The following is a 23,524-nucleotide window of genomic DNA, read 5'->3' on the forward strand; positions in this document are numbered from 1 at the left end:
CAGAGTGTGAACTTTTGACCATCTTGACTTCCACAGAGTAATAAAAGAACACAAATCACCACCATACAATTAATAAACACTTTTAAATATGTTCGCATACTTTATGTCTGTTTCCATTATTGTGTTCTAATTCCTACGTTCAACCGAACATAAAACATTTACAAATAATCACACAGCTCGGTATTTGGGTACGTTCACGTCGGCCTGATGGGGCGCCAATATTTTTTCATTTAATTTCAGTGCTCAGACACATTACACATGGCAAGGCAATACATATCACATCTCTGAAGTATATAGATATACATGCATATTGATATATATCGTGAGGGTTTCTGTAGAGAATATATATGAGTAAAGAAATAAGGTTACTCAAAGCGAATACATTGGGAAGAGACTGGAAGTATTAACTGATATTAGTGTCTTTTAGTAGTGTAAGAAATTTCTAAAAAAAGTGCACATGTTTAATTTTTGAAACGTAAATGAATCTTTTGGCTAGAAGTATAATATGATTTAGTATTTTATTGTTTGAATATATTCCAGACATGACAGTCACTTTTCTAAGAGACATCTGGAGGTGGGTATTAAGAGATTGTTCTACATTGTGCCAAAAGTTGTTCACTAAATCACAGTAAAAGAATACATATCTTCTGAGATATTTCTACAGAGATTACATGTATCAGTATCCACTAGATTCATCCTCAGTAGTTCTTTCCTTCTTTGTATACATTACTCTGTAAATGAATCTGTACTGGAAGTCTAACAGCTTACAATCACTTATACACTTCCTGTAGTATCTGAATACATCTCTCCGAATTATACCATGTTTAACGACAGTATTCCAATACTCTAGTACCTTAGGCGTATTGTTGTTCTCCGCCGATTTATCACAAAATACCCTTGAACCTGTTAAGATCATATGTTGGTATACACTATTAATGTTTAACGTATTTAAGGAGAGAGTTCTGTTACCTAAAAGTTGTCTCCAGTTCCCTCGAATGTTATTTTAAAAAAATGATGATAATCTAAAAAGGTTGCTTTTATTTTGTACCTGTCGTTTAGCTCATCAAAGCTAAGAATACCATTTTCAGTACAAATATCTTTAACATAATGGATACCGCAACCAAACCAATCTTTCATCATGCATGATGATTTAGAGAAATGATTTAACCAAAGTGGCAGAACCAAGATTTGGTCATCACTGTCAAAGGTGTGCTTTTCATATTCTCATATTCTCCAAGGAGAGAAAAGTTCTGCAATTGTATCGAGATGCAGAGAATACTAAGTTTACGAAGAGCATCCGTGTTACAACCCATCTGAATGGCTCCTCTGTGCTGTGTTGTTTTGTTTCCAGATCTGTCCATCTGGTCCAGTAGAATTATGGAAAACTTCGATTGTTTTAATACAATATTAAAATTAATACATAATAAAATATTCGATGTTCATAAATTATTAAACTGTATTGCATTTTAAGTCACAAATCATCTTCAACTGATTCCACACTGTCAAGAATCTGAAGATAGGTCCAGTGGGAGTCTGCTTTATTTTAGCTGAGATTATTCAACCTTGACGGTGGGGGTATACCAGGTATATCAGGGGTCTGGGTAACCAAAGACAGAGTCATTTTTGCCAAAGGTGCTGCGAAAACTATATTTGTTTCTGAGGATCAGCTTTACCTATCAGAGTTTTCTGATTTGATAACTATTTTTTTCAAATCAGTTAATTAATGTAGAAAGTCAAACTCTTTTAAGTTATGGGACAGCAAGCCAGTCTGTATGCGTGAGATACTTCTGAGCATGCTGGAGACTGTTGGTCTTAAGAGAACGTATTTTGGTGGGGGCACAGTCTCAGGTCGGGTGGGGTGACCTAAGCAGTCAATGCTACAGTGCCGGATAGGCTGTTTAAACGTGACAGTCGGTGGCAGACTGGATGTGAAGGGTAGCTTACAGGCAAGAGTCAGTGTGTCGAATAAAATTGGAATTTGAATGTTGTGATCTCCTTTTGCTAGTAATAAATCATTAAAGAGATTTAAATGACTTTTTATTTGACCGCTCAAAGTTCTTGAGGCCGACGTGAATGTACCCTAATACAGAGTGTTGTGCTTTGTATTATGTTCGGAAGCTTTTACGAATCAGAACATTGCCATATTTACCAATACGTTGTCGTGTTTTTGGGTTCGAAATATTCATTACAAATGTACTTGGGGAGTCCTTGCACTTAGTCACGTGATGACTACTTTGAAAAGGGTGGACTGCACGTGCAACAGGCACTTGTGATTCACGACTGAGGGGCAGGACTGCCAGACCGCCTGCCCGTCAAGGTAAATATTGGCCAGGTGAAACTTACATCAGCTTGTATTCAAGCTGAACTTGGCCACTGGAACTTACTTGAATTAGGTATCAAAGTAGTAGCTCTGTAGCCATTGTACATAAACAAAACAAAAAAAGGTTTTACTGATCAGATGGAAAGGGAGCACACCGCAGTTATTGTCACGTGACCAATCTTGAGTGAAAGAATCCACCGCTTCCGTCCCTGAAACCATAAACCGTGAATTAAACCGTTTCAGTTTCTCATTTTTATTACACACATTCTTCTGAAGTAATGAATATCCTATGACCTACATTCCGCGATCTCTACAAATGTCGAGTCTCCAATCCACGTTTTGTGTGGGTAACTATACTGACTTCTGAATATTACACAAACCCGTTGCCTTTTTTTCAAAGTATCGTTCACAAAATCGAAATCTTTTTGACACAAGGAACGACTCTGACTATACTTGATTGCAACATCACCATGTACACTATCCACGCCATTACCTCTTCAGTATCTGACCAAAGGTCTGAATATGTTTTGTGAATATACATGGAGCCGACGTCAACCCGAAGGGGAGTACAGTAAACTGAAAATATCTAATTTTACCACAAAAGTTCCATGAAAAACCCAAAGACTTCAGTTTCACACAATATGATGATACCCGGACCTAGACTTGGAATTAAACTGCATGGCCGAATTCCGATTTTCGAAAACTACGGGATGCTTCCACACGTGAAGTTCACCCGTCTCTGGTCCAAGATTAGACGCTTTTCACGAGACTCCTGTACCGAAACTGACAACGAGCAGATCACACGAGGAGGTGAAAATACCTCTTGCATACGCCCATTGGCTGGCAGTTCAGAAATAGCACTGTCCATAAATCTTGAATGGTTGTAAGCCGACTTGTTATTCCTAGAATACATTGACTCAAGAGTTGAGACAAATGAAATAAGATATCCAGACCTGATAGACTGCAGCACTAGCTCCGGATCTTTAATTCCCTGTCAGAATTCCACTTTAGCTTTCAAACGTCCCTCTACTAACGTACCAGAAAAAGTCTATGTATCGTACATGACCAGTGAATAAGAACAAGTGTGTACAGTACCTGAATCTAACATCTTGCTAGCCTCACCGCACCCACGCTATTACCTGTCTGTTGCAGATCGTATGACGTGAACGGCACGTTGTAGGAAGACAAAGCTTTAGTAGCCGGATGCATCTGTCTCCAGTGTCCGAATTCTCCGCAGCAGTAACGCTGTTGATTTGGCCTGGGACCTCCTGTTCTGGCCCCGAAATGTTGAAGACGTGTTATCGTTGCTATCGTTATACATGTCCTGTTGCCCAGACGTTGATTGACGTGAGTATGAGAAAGGTCATAAGGTCGATTTGAGGTGCTGCTGCGGCCTCGACTGCGTTTCCTGAGAGTCGACGCTTTAGCGCTCTCAAACCGACATTCCTCAGAGTCGAAAGCGACGCCAGTCCCTCCCAGTTCTGGAACAACACTCCAACCAGCTTGGGGCTTGTCCGCTATGCGGATGAGCTTGCTTCGTTTCTTAACACATAGAGAGGCTCATTTTTTTCACACATATCAGCAGTAATTCTCTTGTATAATGATGACATAATGCCATCTAAGCCATACAAAATCTCACAATTAAACTTGTATTGTATAGAATTACCGTTATATTGAAATCAGGATATATTATTCACTAACTTGCCTATATACGTCAGCTGCTCCGATGCACTGATACATTCACTCTTCAGTGTATTAAAAAGTTTAGCATCCAAATATTGCCCGAACAGTTGAAAAGACTGAAAATCATCACCTTTGGTTTGCTCCGAACGTTTTGAAGAAGTAGAGTGTTTCATCTTAAAATGCAGCTGAGACACGCAACAACAGTCCTGCCTCGTCAGTCGTGAATCTCAAGTGCTTGTTGCACGTGCAATTCACCCTTTTATAGCACTCATCATGTGACATACTGCACGGACTCCCTGAGTTCATTTGTAATGAACACCCGCGAACCCAAATACACAACCACTTACTGGTAAATATATATGGTAATAGTTATTAAATACACCTACAATCTCGCATAATATTTTCCGTATATATACTAGTCACATAAAGAAACTGTGCATTGTCAAAATATCGTACCCGTTGATAAGTGCGATAACAATGTCAAAGGTACATATAAACTTAAATGGAGGGGTCAACACTTCGGGAGAATTTCAAATGAAAAGTCAATCACAATGACGTCACGGGCCCACAAGAGGGACCATGGTCAAAGGACCATGTCAAATGTTACCAATAACGGGTATGTCCACCATCGGCATTGAGAACAGCAGTGCATCGACGAAACATAGAGCCTATCAATCGTGCAAGGAAGGCATGTGGGATGTCACGCCAGATTCTCTCGTTCTGTTGCAAGGTCAAGGACGTTATCTGGCGGATGAGGAAGACGGCGTAGACGTCGATCCATCTCTCCTCAAACATGCTCTATCGGGGAGAGATCCGGTGAATTTGCAGGCGAAGGCAGTAAGTCAACGTTGTGGTGTTGCAAGAAATCTGAGGCGAAGATGGATCACCCTTATCCATCTGTCCTGTCTTTGTGTTGTTACACGTGGATGTCCAGAACGTGGCCTATCGATGACGTCATTTGTGTTCTGGTAGCGTCTCACCAGAGCAGAAATGGTGTTCAGTTGGCAGTGGAAATGTGCAGCAACTTGTTGAGACATTCCCCACGGACCATCCCCGTGGCCTCACGACGTTGTACAGACATTAGTCTTGGCATGCAATGCGTTTCAAAAGCCGTTTAATTTTTTGCACGATCGCAAAGGCAGGGGTTGAGCTTTCCAAAACATTTCCAGAAATCGACACTCCACATTTTTAATCGTAGAATATGTGTGATTTTGATATGTTGGCAGATTTGTCTCAGTTGCTAACAGCTGAAGGGATCATGTAAGTCCAACTTGGGCCCATGCAGGAAGAAAATGTACAGTAGGTCCCCATGCTGTCTAGTATGGTGAGCTACCTTCAGTTCTTGGCAGTCTATAGCCTGTTTTTATATTGCTCTGTCATCTATAGTTCAAACTGTTTTCAATTTTATCACTAGTTTTAAATTCATATCTGTGAGTGAGTGAGTGAGTTAATATTTAACGTCACATCGGCAATGTCTCAGCCATATCGTGACGAGAACATTTAATTCTGAAATGAAATATATGTATAGTATAAGACCCTGCCAACGAAGGACAGTAAAACAACTAGAATATCACAGTTTGAATTAAAACTAGTGTGGAAAGTTAAAACTAATATCACTATTCGGACAATACAATATAAAATCAGGCTATAGATTGCCAACAACCGAAGGTAGATCACCATACTAGGGACCATGGGGACTTACAGTGCCTTTGCTACCTGCATGGACCCTAGTTGGATTTACATCATCCCCTCAGCTGTTAGCAATTTAGACAAATCTAGCCAAAAGTTAAAAATACACAAATACTACGATTAAGAACAATGGAACGTTTAAATTGACTGTGAATGCTTTTGGACTTACGTACCCTCTCAGGAGGACAATAATTTTACAATACTTCAACCCCCTTTGAGGGTACAGCCACCAACAATTCAAGTTACTAATCCAAACTTCCAATAATTAAAATACATCTATTTACACGAAAGGTTTTCAAAATTCAACCAAAAAATCAATTTCTTTTAAAAAACCAATAATTAAATGAGACCCAACACTGGTAAAAAGATCCTTCATTGTTTTAACTGTATAATACTTATCCCTTGTGATGGAGAATTCAACACAGTCAAGCAGGATATGCTTGACTGTGACTCTCTCATCACAAGGGATACAAAACGGAGGATCCTCACCTTTCAATAGGTATGCATGAGTATATCGTGTGTGGCCAATACGACATCGTCTTAAAATAACCTCTTCAAATCTGGACTGACAGCCCAAGTAGGTGTAACCAATATACGGTTTTATTTCATGTAATTTATTTATACCTACTTGGGTGTCCCACTTCTTCTGCATCAGATCACGGATGTAAGTTCTAATGCTAGCTTTGTAATCAGTGTAAGGAATAAGAAGTGGTGTCACAGATTTGTTAAGAGCTGCCTTGGCAGCAAGATCAGCCATTGCGTTACCGGAGATACCCACGTGGCTGGGTAACCAACAGAAGACGATGTCGTATTGGCCAGTAGCAAGATTATTATACAATTCAATAATGTCAATTAAAAGTGGATGTTTACATGATAAATTTTTAATCGCCTGGAGACAAGAAAGAGAGTCTGAATAGATTATATATTGTTTACGTTTCGGGTGTCTTTGAATATATTTAAGGGCTGTTAATATGGCGTTAGCTTCAGCTGTAAAAATAGAACTACTATCTGGTAATCTAGAAGATATTGTTCTGGATCCAATGACAGTGGCACAAGCCACAGCGCCACCATCCTTGGATCCATCTGTAAATAAGGATTTATAATTGCTATATTTATGTTTTAATTGATTATATTCTTGCTTATATTGTAATTCATTAGTCTCTGATTTTTTAAATGTGGTCAATGTTAGGTCTACTTGAGGCCTGACCAACTGCCAGGGAGGAGAAGAAAGAAGACGGGAGGGAGCTATCTTTTCCAGCTGAATCCCAGCAGCAGAAAGAAAGGGTTTAATTCTATGTCCCAGAGGCGGGACAAGAGAAGACTTTTTGTTGTATAAATCCTCATAAAGGGGATTGAAAACACAGTTATATGCAGGGTTAGAATGATTAGAGTATAATTTAGTAATGTATTGTAAAGCTAACTTTATACGTCGCTGCTCAAGAGAAGGTTCATCAGCCTCAACATAGAGACTGTCAATAGGTGAAGTTCTAAAAGATCCAAGACAAAGCCTCAGACCTTGATGATGGACAGGATCAAGAAGTTTAAGATTGCTTTTGCAGGCTCCCCCGTAAACGATTGAGCCATAATCAAGTTTAGAACGAACTATTGATCGATAGAGATGGAGAAGGGTAGCTTGATCCCCTCCCCATTTTGAATTTGAAACAACTTTCAACAAGTCAAGTGCTTTCAGGCATTTAGTTTTAAGTGATTTAATATGTGGTAAAAAAGTTAAATGTGAATCAAAGATTAGACCCAAGAATTTGGCTTCCTTCACAACTTTAATCGGCGTCCCATCTAGAGACAGTTCAGGGTCTTTATGTGGTTTGTATTTTCGACAAAAATGTATGCAGTTAGTTTTCGATTTAGAAAATTTAAAGCCGTTTTCAAGACACCATTTATTAATCCTGTTTAAACACAACTGCAATTGCCGTTCAATGGTATGCATATTTTTACCACGACAAGAAATATTAAAATCATCCACAAATAACGATCCATCAATTGAATCGTTTAAAACTTTTGATAAACTGTTGATCTTGATGCTAAAAAGAGTGACTGACAAAATACTGCCTTGTGGAACACCCTGATCCTGATTGTAATGATCAGACAGGGTAGAGCCCACGCGGACCTGGAATTGTCTGTTATTTAAAAACTTGGCAATAAATTCAGGCAAACGACCTCGCAACCCGAAGTCATGTAAATCTCGTAAAATGCCATATTTCCAAGTAGTGTCATATGCTTTTTCAAGATCAAAAAAGATAGACACAGCGTGTTGTTTGTTAATCAGTGCGTTTTTTACAAATGATTCTAAACGCACTAAGTGATCGACAGTACTTCTGTTTTTGCGGAAACCACATTGTATATCTGTGATAAGGTTATTAGTTTCCAAGTACCAAACAAGTCGATTATTTATCATGCGTTCCATGGTCTTGCAAACACAGCTTGCTAATGAAATCGGACGATAATTGGATGGATCCGTATGATCACGTCCAGGTTTTGGTATTGGTACTACTATGGCGTCACGCCATGACGGAGGAAAGTTACCCGATGTCCAAATATCATCAAAAATATTTAGGAGAGTTTCTAGGCAGGATTCTGGTAAGTGCTTCAAGAGTTGATAATGTATGTTATCAGCTCCAGTAGCAGTGTCATGAGCCTGATCAAGAGCAGTATGGAGTTCATGAATAGAAAACGTTTCATTATAATCTTCCCCATTATCCGAATTGAAATTAATAGTTTTCTTTTCTTCTTGTTTTTGATATTGCTGGAATTTTGGTACATAATTAGAAGAGGAAGAGTGTTTAGCAAGGGTTTCACCCAGTTCATTAGCAATATCTGATTTATCAGTAAGCAATTGATCTCCATGTTTAAGATGATGGACAGTAGATTTAGTACCTTTACCTTTAATTTTCTGGACCATGTTCCATACCTTGGACATGGGTGTCCGAGAATTTATTTTGGACACATAATTTTGCCAAGTTTGGCGTTTGTTCTGTTTAAAAGTACGCCGTGCTTTAGCATTTAAAATTTTAAATTTATTTAAATTATGTACCATAGGATGGCGACGGAAATAATGTTCTGCTTTTTTCCTTGCCTTCCTAGCTTGTTTGCACTCATCGTTGAACCATGGTTTTCTTATGCGTGGAACTGTAGAGGACTTTGGTATACACTCATCAGCTATGAAATTCAGTTCATCAGAAAAAGATTTGATAGCATCAGGAACGTCAATAAAACGTTCGGGTTTAAGTTTTTCAGCACACAGTGTTTCATATAAAGCCCAGTTAGCCTTTTTAAAATTCCGCCTTGATGATGGAGGAACATCGGATGGAGTTACAGCTTTTAATATAGTAGGAAAATGGTCACTTCCACAGAGGTCATCGTGGACTGACCATTCGAATTCATTAAGTAGTACTGAATTTGTCAATGACAAGTCAAGAGCAGAATAGGTCCCTGTACCAGGGTGTAAATATGTGTTGGAACCATCATTATAAATACATAAATCATTGTCAGAACAAAAGTCCTCCAAGAATTTACCTTTAGTGTTTGTAGTTACACTACCCCAGAGTGGGTTGTGCCCATTTAAATCTCCCATTATAATACAGGGCTTCGGGAGCTGATCATATAGAGCTTGAATATCAGTTCTGGCAAACGTCGAAGACGGAGAAATATAAAGAGAGCATAGCGTAAACGCTACATGTAACGTAATTCTCACTGCAACAGCCTGCATATTAGTATTAAGTGAAACAGGGCTTTGAATAACGTTTTGTTTGACTAGAATGGATGATCCGCCAGTGGCCCGATCACCCGGAGGTGCAAAACAATGATATGCATTAAACTGACGAAAATTAAATGTATCTGTTTGTTTTAAATATGTCTCTTGGAGACATATCGCTGAAGGTATAAAATCTTGGACTAATAGCTGTAGTTCATGTAAATTAGTCCTCAATCCTCTGCAGTTCCACTGTACAATATTATTGGTATAAACTATCTTTTGGGGGGATTTATTGGGGATCTACCCCGCACTCTTTTGGAGGGCGACAAGCTATGTGCCCTAGAATGGACGTTTTCAGAAACGTCCATATCTTCAAGAGACCCATATTTATTGTACAATTGAATTTTATTTTGTGACCCCTTAGGAGCTCTGCTACTGTGTTGTTTTAAAGCATCAGGCTTTGGCTTTGGTTTACTTTTCACCGTTTGCTGACTATCAGATGTTGATTGAGACCTTGAATGTGACTGAGATGATGATGATTTGTGATCAGAAGACGGCTTTGAGGTACTAGGGAGTGGTTCCTCAGTCTGTGATGATATAGCAGGGTACAAAAGCTGTGGAGAATCGCAGTTGACCCAAGTCAAAGTAGTTTGGCAGCCTGTGGATGATTTTGTTATTTTGGAGCGTAACTCCAATGTTGTTTTTGCCACCGCAGCATAACTTTCTGGAAGATCAGTTCTTTTTACTATATTTTTGGCCTCAGAAAAAGAGATATTTTGAGTGAATTTGATTTTATTTATTTCCATTTGTTCTTTCCAAACAGGACATTGTTTAGAAAATGAGGAATGGTCGCCTGAGCAGTTGGTGCATTTTTTGAAGTCACTAGTACAATCTTCTGTTGTGTGTGTCTTCTCACCACAGTGGGCACACACAACGGACAATGTACAAGTACTTACACCATGGCCGTACTTCTGACATTTAAAACATCTCAGTGGGTTCGGAATGTACACGTCAACCTTGATGTTGCAGTAACCAGCCTTCAATGATTTTGGAGCTGTCGGAGATGAAAAGGAGAACAGATACGTATTGGTTGGAACACTTTCATTGTTCTTACGGACTGAAAAGCGTTTGACGTCGAGCACACCTTGATCTTTCATTTCAGTCATGATGTCAAGTTCTGTCATGTCAGAAAACAACCGATCACGGTCTCTGATGATCCCTTTGCTCGTGTTTAACGTCTTATGAGCAGATACAGTAACCGGAATTCCAACAAACGATTCTATGCTCATCAAATTGACTGACTGCTGCCGTTTCCCACACTCAACCTGCAGTGCACCTGAACGTAACCGTTTAATGCTCTTAACTTCCCCGGCAATACCTTGAATACCTTTGGCAACTGCGAACGGGTTCAATTTTAGAGGCGTTTTATCAGCAGATTCAATAACAAGAAAGCGTGGCCAAAACTCAATTGATCTGGACGGTCGAAGGTCATTATCATCAACATCATTTTCAAGAGGACGTTTGGTTTTTTTTGTGGGGATTTCATAAGCCATATTTAGTGTTGAGATTTCATCATCCGAGCTCCCCACCCACCACGGAGTATCACAAGGACAATGCTAAAAACAAGCGGATCTCCAGCTTGCAGCACCAAGGATACCCGGATGATATACTCCAGCAGAAAAATTAAAAGATTAATAGTTCCACCAGATTGGCCCATGAGCCACCGCCTTCTGGCATAGGACTCTAGGCAAATTTCAGAACAACATATGTCAAAATCAAAATTTTTTTAGATAATATAGCCATGTCCAAAGTTATAACAATTCTAAAGTGTGCATTGAAAAATATAACAATACTCCATGCACAGGGCTTGGCATGACCAGCCGATTGGTCGAACCGGGCCCATTCGACCACCCGTCTAGGCGAAGTCAGGGCCAAAGTGGTGTATTGAGCAACAGGAGCACGATTGCAGGCCCCTATTGCCCTCAACCACCAGGATCCCCTCCTCCGCCGACACAGGGACGCAACCCACGGCAAACGGGTTGGTGGACCAAATATCCCCCCGGGTCCACTACGGGGGTGTTGGCGAGCTCTTGGCGTTACCCAGCACCCACCACGAGGAGGTGGCTCGCCACGGGTGCCTCATATCTGTGACAAACTAGTTACCGCACTATCCTTTGTTGACAATTAATTGTTCTCGTCGCGATATGGCTGAAATATTGGCGATGTGACGATGCATTGTAACTCACTCACTCTATATTTAAGAGTATTTGCCATCACCAACACACCAAAAGTAGAAAATGGTGACCTTTATATGAATGGCGGCATGAAGATCTGACACGATGAGATGAAGAAAATACTTGTTACTTGTAGCAATCAAACAACTAACAATCACACATACGTATGAAACCTGGAAACACATTCAACAAACAAATCACCAATAACTTTTAGGTTCATTGCCAGAAAATATGAACTGCACTCGTACGAACCATATAAAGTTGAAACTTTATAAACCACACAATGCACCACACAAACGAAAGTGAGCTCACGCATCTTAATCATCAAGTCCATGCTGCCGACATCCAGAATGTGTAGAAGAGTCTGAGGTTGGCGGTACGTGTGTGCCTGTATTTGATATCTGCAGATATACATTCATGTTCCTACATACAAGAATTTAAAACTGTTGTGATACTCAACAGAAAATATTAGATGAAATAAGACCAGGTAAGTAATCCATGTAGTGCATTTACGCTGTCTTCAATTCCGAATATACCCTATACATTGACAGTTCACATACATTGACTGTAAGACATGAGGACGCTTGAATGTCCACAGGAACGCCACAACTTCCAAGTGATTCAGTGGCAGTTGATTAACGAGTTCAGTATGAATTTCTTAGGTGAGATGTTTTGTGCCCATGCCCTTTAACAGGATTGAATAATGTAATATAATTGCCCATGGATTAACATATTAATCTGTGATTTTAAGTTTTCACTATAAAACTAATTCCTGATTTGCTAGAAGAAGGTTAAACTACGAGTCTTTCTCACTATAAAAACAGTATTTCTCATAATTCAGATCAGTTCACAGACGTACATTGGGATGCTCACTAACAGTACCCTTCACAAGATAAGCAAATGAAAAGAGGCTTTGAAATATAACTGAAATACAGATCTAGGTTACCTCACACAAGATGGGAACAAGTCCCGCTTATAAATCAGGCCAAGTGTGACCTAAGCAGACATTACCTCAAAGCTGAGGGTTGATAGCACACTCCACTCCACACACAAACACATCAACGAAGGACAAATGCAGCCATAGGAGCAGAATAAGAGTTTTTAAAAAGTTCGGTCTTGCCAGTGTTATATGATCATGGACTAAATAGGTAAGTTTTTGTATTTGATTGTACACATTGTCACCTTTGAGCGAAGCCGTGTTTGATAATGGCATGTTACTCATGGCGCCACTGCTGATGGACCACCGTAATATTCTTCATAAGGTTATGAAACAAGGTCTGTGATGCTGTAGGTTTTACAGATGGACCAGGTGACCACGTGGACGCGAAGTTACGGATTATTATGTATTATGTCCGTCAGGAGAGGTGAAATTGATGAAGTCGGAATAAGACTGAAGCTGTACAATGTAACCTACTTTAGACTGCCATATCATGGCGTCCTGTCAACGACTGACGAGGCTACGAAGGCTATTCACCACACTTACACCTCTCGCGAAGCAGAACGTGACTCCATGTTCACAGCCATAGGGCCAAACATCGGATCACAAACTGAACTCAACGCAATTCATTCCTGTTAGGCAAAGTAGGTAACTGTTTGTATATTATGATATGTGCATGTTCCATAGTTAACTTGTGCAGCATTGCCCCAGTTACTGCTGTTCAACTTGATCTGACCTACTCAGGTCGAGTTAATCGCATTAAATAGGCGAGCAGCGAATGTCAATCGGCAACCTTGTCTCGGCTGTTCGGACATGTTGACAATCAACTGACAAAGGTGCACCCCTTCACAATAATAGACCCAACCAGTTGTAACACGGTCACGCAATGCATAAGTATTCCCCTGATGAGGTCAAGCTGAACAATCTGAACAAGCTGTAGACGTTCAGTGATCATTGTGTCTCGTGACTCATTTTTTCACCAATCAATGTTTGTTTGTGCATTGTGTATTCTTTGTTTTATGTGTTATTACTTATGTTGTCCATCCCGTCTTTTGGTGTGATGTGGATTCATGCAATCCATTTTCTAATTAAGTCTTTTGTTCGTTAATCATCATTAGGTAATGCACAATATGCCCTCAGTTTATGAGGTTCCGGGTAATCTATGTCATTGTCCTGGAGTCCCCATTTTTGTTTATTAATGGCTGTTATAATTATATGTAATTAGGTGTATCATTTTGGTACCGATCATCAGTCCGATGGCCTGCACGCAATCTTTGTGTCATTTATTGAGGTGTGGATTTCAGGCCTGTGGTAGGGGTATATATCACTCAAAAGAGTGTTATATGAACACTTTGATGGACATACATAATCTGTATGCATTCGACTGTTGTTTATTCATGGCATCATTGCTCCTCTGCAGTCTAATTGTGTTGGGCCTGTGAAGCTGTGAATTGTTAACTAAAATGTCAGTATTGCCATGTTGCAGGAAAAAGTATGTGACGTGCAGTGATCCTTTACACTAGGTATGTTCATGCTTTTCACCAACTCAATAATAACAAGTGCATTTCAGATACAAAAACATTATCAGTTCTGTGGGACAGGTATTCTGAACCTAATCTTCCTTCGCGGATACATTTCTGTTTCAGACACACAGAAGACACATTCACTGCCGTTGTAAACAGGATGATGTCCGAGTTCATACTGGGAACAGCTGTTGTGCTGTTTCTCGTCTACATATATCAGTCTAGACGGAAATACAGCAGGATGCCCCCTGGTCCGAAACCACTGCCAATACTGGGCAATTTCTTCGACATAAAGGAGGATAGAATGGCACAAGATCTCACTCATTTGGGTTCTCGATACAACGGCATATTCACTGTTCATCTACTGATGACGCCGGCAATTATTTTGGACAATGTCAAAGTCATAAGGGACCTCTTTTTTTCTCCTGAATATGCTGAAATCTTCAGTGGACGGGAAAGCTCATATTTCAGCAAGCACTTGCTGCCCGATGGTATGGCTTTGCAAACGATTAGTGAACTGCAACAATACATGAGAAAGGTGACCTTTCGTGGAATAAAACAGTACGGAACAGCACTGAAAAATGTTGAACACCACGCCCAAGTAGAAATCCAGGAAATGATCAAGAGGTGCAGAGAAAGAAATGGCGTCTCGTTTGATCCGATGGAAGACCTGAATCAATACGTCAGCAATGTGCTCTTAATTTTGGTGAGTTGGCATATTCTGTAGAACAGTGACTAAGGACCGCTGTGGTGATTACTAGTTAGGTACATATATATTGGTCTGCATAGTCATGTACAATGGTGTTTTCATGGTCAGGATACAATTTGTGAAATGATTACTGGTTTGCCAATGTACCTCAAAGAACTACATCATCTGTGGAATTCAACGATCTTGTACATATAATTTCAGATTTGTGGACGAAGATTTGAACCCGGTCATAAGGCACTGGAAATGTGTGGCGATATTGCTGCTGAATTTGTGTACCTCTTCCACTTCAAGAACCAGGTTCTCATGGACAACGTCCCGTTCAGTACAAAGTTGATACCAGACCTAAGACGGGCATGTCAAACCATGAAGGACGGTTACCACTATTTCACTGAGACTATTGACAATATATCACAGGTAATGCTGGCAACCTAATCAACGATGACGTCAATCAATGATGCTTTAATGAAGCTGCTTCTAATGCATGTGTGTTATGGTTACGGATCAACATATGTATTGAATATTATAGAATGTAGCAGAGAAGGCGACGCTTCAGGTGATTTTAAAATGTTTTAAGTAGATATATCTTTGCAGGAATCCAAAGGTACGATGCCCGAGTGTCTGTACACATTGCTGTTAAAAGAGCATGAGCAGGGAATGTTATCAATGGGAAACGTAAAAGGAATACTCATGGATATCCTGATTGCAGGTAATTTTATACAAATGATATTTTGCTTTGACGAGTTTCTATCTATTTTCGTACAGAATGAAGTTTACATGATTTCGATTTACCGAATGACAGATAATCATTGACAAGCACAATCATCAGTACACAGGTTTGTAATTGTTACAGTCAACTTCCTATCAATATTATGTGGACAGGTGTTATCACAACAAAAGGAACCCTGTACAGTTCCCTTGCGGCAATGGTAAACTTCCCTAAAGTCCAGAAGAACATTCAGGAGGAGATCCAAAGGGTGGTTGGAAAGGACCGTCTTCCGGATTTGGAGGACCGGAACAAAATGCCCTACACCAGGGCAGTGGAACTGGAATTATATCGTTACTTTACGCCCGCTGGAACACCTGGTCCAAGGCATACTACACAAGACTGTACCTATAAAGGTTACAGCATTCCAAAGGGAACAATGGTGCGTTTCAATAATAATAAAGGACTACATATCTGTAAATATCATCTTTCCTGACAAAAGCATTCCACAGTACATATTACCGACTGCTCATCTAACACGATCTACAGTTTTCCCAGAAAATCTTTGTTTCCAAATACTGATATTAAGATTTTAAAATACGTGTAATAAGATACTCAATATGGCCGGCAGCTCTTACAGACGTAAGAATGAACCTTATAACATCACGAATTATCTACTCTGCTGCAGCAGATGGCTTTTTGACGTGGTAGATTTGACACCTATTACGCAATCTGTTTGTTTTCGTTTCTTAATCTGAGCCTTCAATCGGGAGTCAGTCAGCACGAGAACAGTGTGTGATACCAATCAATAAACATCAAAGAAATGTGCTGTAATTAAGAATTGTATTCTCAAATCAACCAACTCCTAAAATGACCACCAGTATTGGGTCTTCTTTTGAAGGTCACTTACAATGTCTGGCGTGTACATCATGACGAATCATTTTGGAAGAATCCCTTCACATTTGATCCAACCAGATTCCTGGATGAACATGGCAACCTGCTGCCACCAGAGGATGAAAAACGTCAGAGGTAAACATCCAAAGCACCAGACGTTTTTCAGTTTGATTCAGTATGTTGGGAGTTGAAGCTAAGTCAATAATTACAACATTGATTATGGTCCTGACCCCTCTTGGATTCTAACTGGGTCCACCAACACAATCTTGACCTGAGCTACTCTACATATGCGTGACCCGGGAGGTCAAATGGCACAAACGGCAGGTCGAATTAAATTCATTATATAGGGGAGCACATAATGCTATTGCTGAGCTCGTGCGAAGCATGCATACACGAATTCGTTACAGAACCTGTCTGGGAAAAAATCCCCAATTATTTCATGTTTTAAACTAGTTTGGTTTACTAACTTTACAACCTAAAGTCACCGACTTTCACAATCCGATTAACTGTTGCTGCTCGCTGCCTAAACGCCCGAATAGGAAACATGACAACATCTGTAGCTAATTCATTAAAGAAAATTAGGACATTGCTGACGGTTTTTTAGAATCTGAGATGGCAAATGGTGACCTTTATCGGCTTTTCGGACATGCTGACAAATACCTGACAAAGGCGCATCTCTTCACAATAATAGACCCACCCATTTGTGACACGGTCACGCAATGTATCTGGTATCTTCAAAGGTTTGTTTACTCTCTATGTATCATGTGACAATGGACAAAGAAGTGTTTCTCCAGAGTGCTGTGATATCCGAGTCGAATTATTGTGGTCAGGGTTTCCAGAACTGTGGTCCCAACCAGTGTAAATCGAGACGTTGGAAATGTTTTAAAATGGGACTGACAAGTAATAGCCGGTGTCACAACAATATATCTTGCCCAAAAAGTGAATATTAATCAACATATACTCTGTACTCGCATCATATTTCAAGGCCGCCAGGGGTTTCATGACATATCTGAGCTAGTATTTAAGAAATTTCATCAAATTCCTTGAACTTTTAGGGAGAACCCTGGGGGTCAAAGAGATTTTAAGATATATGACACTACTTTACTGGTCACGTGAAATACCTGTTTCGAACATTCCCTGTAGTATAATTTCAAGTATTTCACTTCATTGCAGACTGCTGACGTTTGGCATTGGAAAGCGTTCTTGCGTTGGCGAGAAGTTGGCCCGAGTGAGGATATTTCTTGCACTTACGTCACTCCTACAAAACTTCGACCTGACTCGTGATCCATCGGAACCGTTCCCTTCCCCCGACCCCCGCACGTACCCGTGTGAATTTATCTTGCAACCACCTCCTTACCACCGCCGCCGGTTAAAGCGTTCGCTCATCATGCCGAAAAGCGGGGTTCGATTGCGCACAAGGGTTCAGTATGTGAAGTGCAGTTCAGGAGTCCCCCGCCATGATATTGCTGGAATGTTGCTAAAAGCGGTGTAAAGGTAAACTCACTCACTCTTATGATTTCATTAATACACACTCTATCTTCTGTAAGTAATCATGACCCCAACCAGTTTTACTAATTTGTCCTTTGTCAATAGCTGTATTTGCTACATCAATATCGTTTGTTTAGCTAACCTTAGACAATAATTCTTATTGTTAGCCTATCATATTGATCGATGGACACGAGTGAGCAATAAGTGTCTATCGTTTTCTTATACTTACAATGAATATTGTGGAACATTGTAATGTTATTATGGAAACAAGTTCATTGACATTACCTGACAGCAGTTTAGTTTCGTCTCGTAGAAACATCATCAAAAATGACCATGTACCATTATGAAGAAAAAGAAAACTTAAGAAAGAAGATGGAAGTTAGTTTAGTCCGCGTCACACATTTTCAACATGAGTAAGTACATTTCATCGGTGTATTTTAGAAAATATCAGGCCTATTCAGGCCTATAAGACACAACTATACATTAAAATTGCGTTAAAATATATTGAGTGTAAACCTCATAAAACAATTGTCATTACAAAGATGATCTGTATAATACAAAACAAATGTACAGAATAATTGCATCTTGTGGGTAAATAAAGTGCCAATGTTATTATTATTTTCTAAAATACAATTACGAGCGATGTTCTCGTAGCAAAGAAGAGGTCTGAGGCAGATAATGGGAACAGTGAATTATTATAGACCTTCTTAATCATATCAGCTCGAATATCTGTATAGAGATTACAATTCATCAGAAGTGAAATTCATCTTCGATCTCGCCAAGACCACAAAATTTACAAATTCGGTCCTGGAGAGGGATAGGGGAACTGAATCTTCCTAGTTCGATTTCTAGAGGGAGAGTACCATACCTCAGGTTTGCTAATGTACTACGCCGACGTCGGTTAGATACCGAGCTTAGGTAAGCTTCGGCATTTAGACTGGACTTATGTATGTACGTTCTGTGTCCATTAGTTAAATCTCGGTCGTTCCATAACTGATTTACCCAATCTTTTGCATCAGTAAAGAGTATCTGGTCTTTAATCAGTATGAAGTCGGTTTGAAATATATTCCTAACATCGGAAATATTGAAAGTAAGAGACTGTAACCAGCTCAAAACAGTGATATAGCATGATTTTCGAAAACCCTTGGACCACTTGCTGACAGCACATAAGAGTCCGTGTTTATATGTTTTTCAAAGGGAGGTAACTCTAAAGTACTGCGTTAGGGGCGTGTCAATTACATAATAATCTGTAGGAAATGCGACCCATAATAACCAACACTAAAACTTTACATATTGTGACTTAATTACAACTACCACAATAATGATTAATAACAAATATCAAATCACGGAAAATACACTCTCGTAACAGAAAATTTCAAAGCTATATGTGAAGCCAAACTTTCTGAACTGTCCAAATTTAAATTAGAATTTGAAAAATTAAAAGATGAAATAAGAGGTATACAAATAAGAAATAGAATTCAGTGGTATGAGGAAGGAAAAAAACCCTAATCAACTATTTCTGTCATCTCGAAAACAGAAATGATACCAGTAAGTTTATGAATAGTGTCATTAATGACAATGAGGAAGTAATAGCAGATGGTGAGGCTGTTTTAAATGAACAAAGAAACTTTTATGAGTATTTATGAGCTTCAGGTGGTACAATAACAGATAAATATATGGAACTGCCAAGACTGAAACTATTGAGGGAGACATTACTATAGATGAAATAACGCAAGCTGTTAAATCAATGAAAAATAAATAACAAAAGCCCTGGAATAGATGGTTTCGCAATAGAATTCTTTAAATGTTTCTGGAAAGATCTTGGGGTTGTAGATATATATCAGAAACACTGAGGCAAAATATGTTAAGTCCAACAATTATCAGAGGTGTCATCACATGCATTCCAAAAGCTAACAAAAATAGACAGTTGTTTAAAAAACTGGCTTCCCTACCGGATTCTGTGTATGAAGTACTCAGCACATTGTAGCCAATAGAACTGAAAAAAACTTCCTTTATTCAGTGAGTGTGACGTTTCGACATAGGTACTAATGTCGTTGTCAAGCAAATCGTACAGGATAGTAAATTTGGAGGAATATATACATGAATTGTTATAACAATGAATGAGAAGACTATGAGTTGTTTATACAGTTAATGGGGTTGATGTACACAAACTGATGGGAAGCCAGGAGTTAACCAGGAGTAGGGTATAGGAGATTGGAAGTCAGTAGAGTGTTGTTATAACAAAGTAGATAGAAGTACAGAATTATTTTATAAAGTGATGATATGCGAGTGGAATTTGGTAGCCCTCATCTCTGTTCATCGCTGGTTCATTCTTCATGAAGCGGAATGCCTCTAGTAGCTTGCGGATTTTGTAGTCTGATTGGTTCTTTCCTAAGATTTTGATGTTGTTCCAGTTGATGGCGTGGTCTGGGTGGTCTCTGCTTTCTAACTGAGGTCTGGTGTTCCTTGAGTCTGTGGGTGAGGGGTCTGGAGGTTTCGCCAACGTAGGTGTCGCCGCAATCACATTCAGTGTTGTACTGTGGCGACACCTATGAATGCATCAAACAAAATAAATTTTTAGAAACAATAAAAAAACCCAATTCTATAGGTAACTTAAAATGATTGGTGATGATGCGCGTGATAAACGGCCTCCCATGGCTGCCAATGAAAGGTTGTGGAAACAGTTGTGGTCTATACCCGGCGACTGTAACCTGGAGGCACCATGGGTCAGTGATTATGACCATACAATGCATAAGAAAGTAACTAGGTCGTTCGTCTGTTACATCTCACCAGATTGCCTGAAACGTGTCGTTATAAAGGCCAAATCTAATAAAGCTCCAGGGCCTGATGACATTCGAAACCGGTATTGGAAACTGTTTCCTTGTGTAGAAAAAACACTTATACTTCACTGTTTTAACTCTCTTGTGGACATAGATGATGTTCCTTCATGGTTCTGAAAAGGTCGCACGATACCCCTTCCCCCAAAAAGGAGACTTGACTGATCACAAAAACTTACGCCCTATCACATGTCTAAATACTCAATACAAATTATTCACAGGGTGTTTGACAAACCTCGTGTCATCTTACTGCTCTTCCAATGAGATAACTTACAGAGAACAGAAGGGGGCGAGAAAGGGATGTTGGGGGGTGCAAGGATCAACATCCTGTACAGAAAATGCTTTTTAACGAGGCTAAAACGTATCACCGCAACCTCCCCACGTTCTGGATTGACTACAAAAAGGCATATGACTCTGTCCCTCAGGAATGGATTTTGAAGTCTCTTCAGTGTATTGACCTCCCTGAGCGACAACTTGATTTACTCAAGTCTTTAATGAGTTGCTGGTCGACTCAACTTGATCATCACGAGATGTACTCGCAAGGACAGGTGCAGACTTCAGAATCTATTCCAATCAGAAGGGGAATCTTTCAGGGGGACTCCTTCAGTCCTTTGCTTTTTTGTCTGTCTCTAAAAAAGCATGATAAATATGCGGACATCGCCTTTGAAATGTCACCCTTGCATCCCAGGTACACTGTCGTCAGGCTCCCCATTGTTCTCGGTACCCTTGGTTTGGTACCTCCTGAACTCTTGGCGCAGATCAGGAGAGTGCTCGGGATCTCTACCGGGAGCACATCCCTTCTGACAATCTGGGTAATGCAGAAGGCTGCAGTGTTGGGGAGCCTTCGCATTCTCCGGAAGGTTCTGGGTGGGTTCGACTAGGCAGTGTTTCCTGGGAGAAGTCCCATTCCCTGTCTGGGCTGCGTGTAGAATGGGCGAGGACCCTGATCTGATGATGTGCCTTACCGGCCTGACTGTGCCTAGATCACCCGAACCCTCTTTTAAAAGGGTGCGAAACCTGGGGTTTTGAAAAGTGTCAAGTTATCGAATCTGCACAGTCATGTTAACGTTTTAAGCAATTTACCTCTTACCCCTAATAAGTCTACCCAAAACCGTATGGTAGTTTCTGGGCTGTCGAGGTCAAAATATTACTAATATAACTGAAATACACATCTAAGTTACCTTACACAAGATGGGAACAAAACCCGTTAATAAATCATGCCAAGTCAGTGTGACCTGAGCAAACATCACCTCACAGGTGTGGTGTTTGATGACTCCACACACAAACACATCCGCGAAGGACAAAGGCAGCCAAACTTTATAGCTATAGGGGCAGAAAAAGAACTTATAAAAGTTCGCTTTTGTGATGTTTCATGATCATAGACTAAATAGGTAAGTTTTTGTATTTGATTGCACATATTGTCACTTCTGAGCGAAGTCGTATTTGATAATGGTGTGTAATATTCTTCACACGGTTATGAAACAAGGTCTGTGACGTTGTAGGTTTTACAGATGGACCAGGTGACCAGGTGACCAGGTGACCAGGTGTGAAGGTCCTGATGTGACGTTGTATAATACCCCTCAGGAGTGGTGAACACTGAAACCGTTGAAATTGATAAAGCCGTATAAGACTGACTTTGTATAGAGTACATTGTACCCTACACACGGTAACCTACTTTAGCCTGCCATATCACGGTGTCCTGACAACGACCGGTGAGGTTATGTAGGTTATTCACCCTGATTACACACTACTGACCACACCGCGAAACACAACGTGCCTCCCTGCTCACAGCCATGGGGCCCAACATCTGAGCACATGCTGAACTCAACGAAATTCAGTCCTGCTAGCTATCACGAGAAAAGGCAAAATAGGTAAATGTTTGTATATTATTGTATGTGTATGTGTAACAGTTAACATGTCCTAAGGGGAAAGATGTGTGTGTTCTAGAGGAGTTTTTAAATGGCTCTAGAGGAGTCCGGGGCATGCTCCCTGATGATCCAATTTTGTATGGAATATCATATTTCCTGCTATACGTTTCACAAGGGTTTTTTCTTTTGCATGTATTTTAACAAAAAGGTTTATGTCTTCAAAGCGTCTGTACATAATGTTCTGAACTAAACTTTATCAATCTGTTTAGATATATCTGTATGTATGCCAAACAACTGTTTGTAACGATTTCGCATGAATATACAAATAGTTGTATTATTAAATTCAGTTGGCAGTCCAGAAATGCACAAACGATTTAAATCAACTACATGATATCTTCAGTTTTGTTTTTCAATATTGCAATCTATGAGTTTACTCATTGCAATTGAACAAGATATGTCAGTCAGAGAGATAGATATTTGAATGATAAGCCATGCAATTGACACATTTACTGTTCCAAGGCAATGTAGAAGATTATCCATTATCGAGCTTCTTTGAGTGGCATTTAGAAGTTGGTGTGATGAAGAAGGAGAGTTCTATGGATCGCCTCGAGAAGAAATTCAAATACAGCTGAAAGTTTATAATGGACAACAAGGAGACTTCTATGGATGTACAACTTCTTTGATATAATACATGCAACCTTTCGGTGTAACTTCTGCCACCGTTATCAAGCAAGTGAGGATAATGGTCACTTGCTTGATAACGGTAACACCTAAGCGTCGCACGTATTATATGGAAGAAATTGTACACCTATAGAACTCACCTTGTTGTCCATTATAAACTTTCACCTGTATTTGAATTTCTTCTAATCTGTGTCCCTCAAGACAGTATTTTGTCTGTCACTTTATTTAGTATTAATATCAACAGTTTAT

At 39.8% G+C, this 23,524-nt stretch overlaps 1 protein-coding gene across 1 annotated transcript; it reads left to right on the forward strand.

The window, feature by feature from the left end:
- The first annotated feature begins 14,720 nt into the window (after window positions 1-14,720).
- On the forward strand, window positions 14,721-17,957 carry LOC137261868 (cytochrome P450 2C31-like). The gene is made up of 6 exons (XM_067799674.1): window positions 14,721-14,801; window positions 15,006-15,218; window positions 15,396-15,510; window positions 15,684-15,949; window positions 16,409-16,536; window positions 17,575-17,957. Exons 1-6 carry the CDS (start codon window positions 14,757-14,759, stop codon window positions 17,891-17,893), a joined length of 1,086 nt encoding a protein of 361 aa, XP_067655775.1. The 5' UTR covers window positions 14,721-14,756; the 3' UTR covers window positions 17,894-17,957.
- The last annotated feature ends 5,567 nt before the right edge of the window (window positions 17,958-23,524 follow it).

The sequence above is a fragment of the Haliotis asinina genome, chromosome 14 (assembly GCF_037392515.1).
Source record: "Haliotis asinina isolate JCU_RB_2024 chromosome 14, JCU_Hal_asi_v2, whole genome shotgun sequence".
NCBI lineage: Eukaryota > Metazoa > Mollusca > Gastropoda > Lepetellida > Haliotidae > Haliotis > Haliotis asinina.

Bases quoted from the DNA above. Each gene is read 5' to 3' on its own strand.
- LOC137261868 (XM_067799674.1), top strand. From the start codon at position 14,757: ATGGAAGACCTGAATCAATACGTCAGCAATGTGCTCTTAATTTTG. The intron at 14,802-15,005 runs GTGAGTTGGCAT...ATATAATTTCAG, and splicing joins GCAATGTGCTCTTAATTTTG to ATTTGTGGACGAAGATTTGA. The intron at 15,511-15,683 runs GTAATTTTATAC...TTATGTGGACAG, and splicing joins CATGGATATCCTGATTGCAG to GTGTTATCACAACAAAAGGA.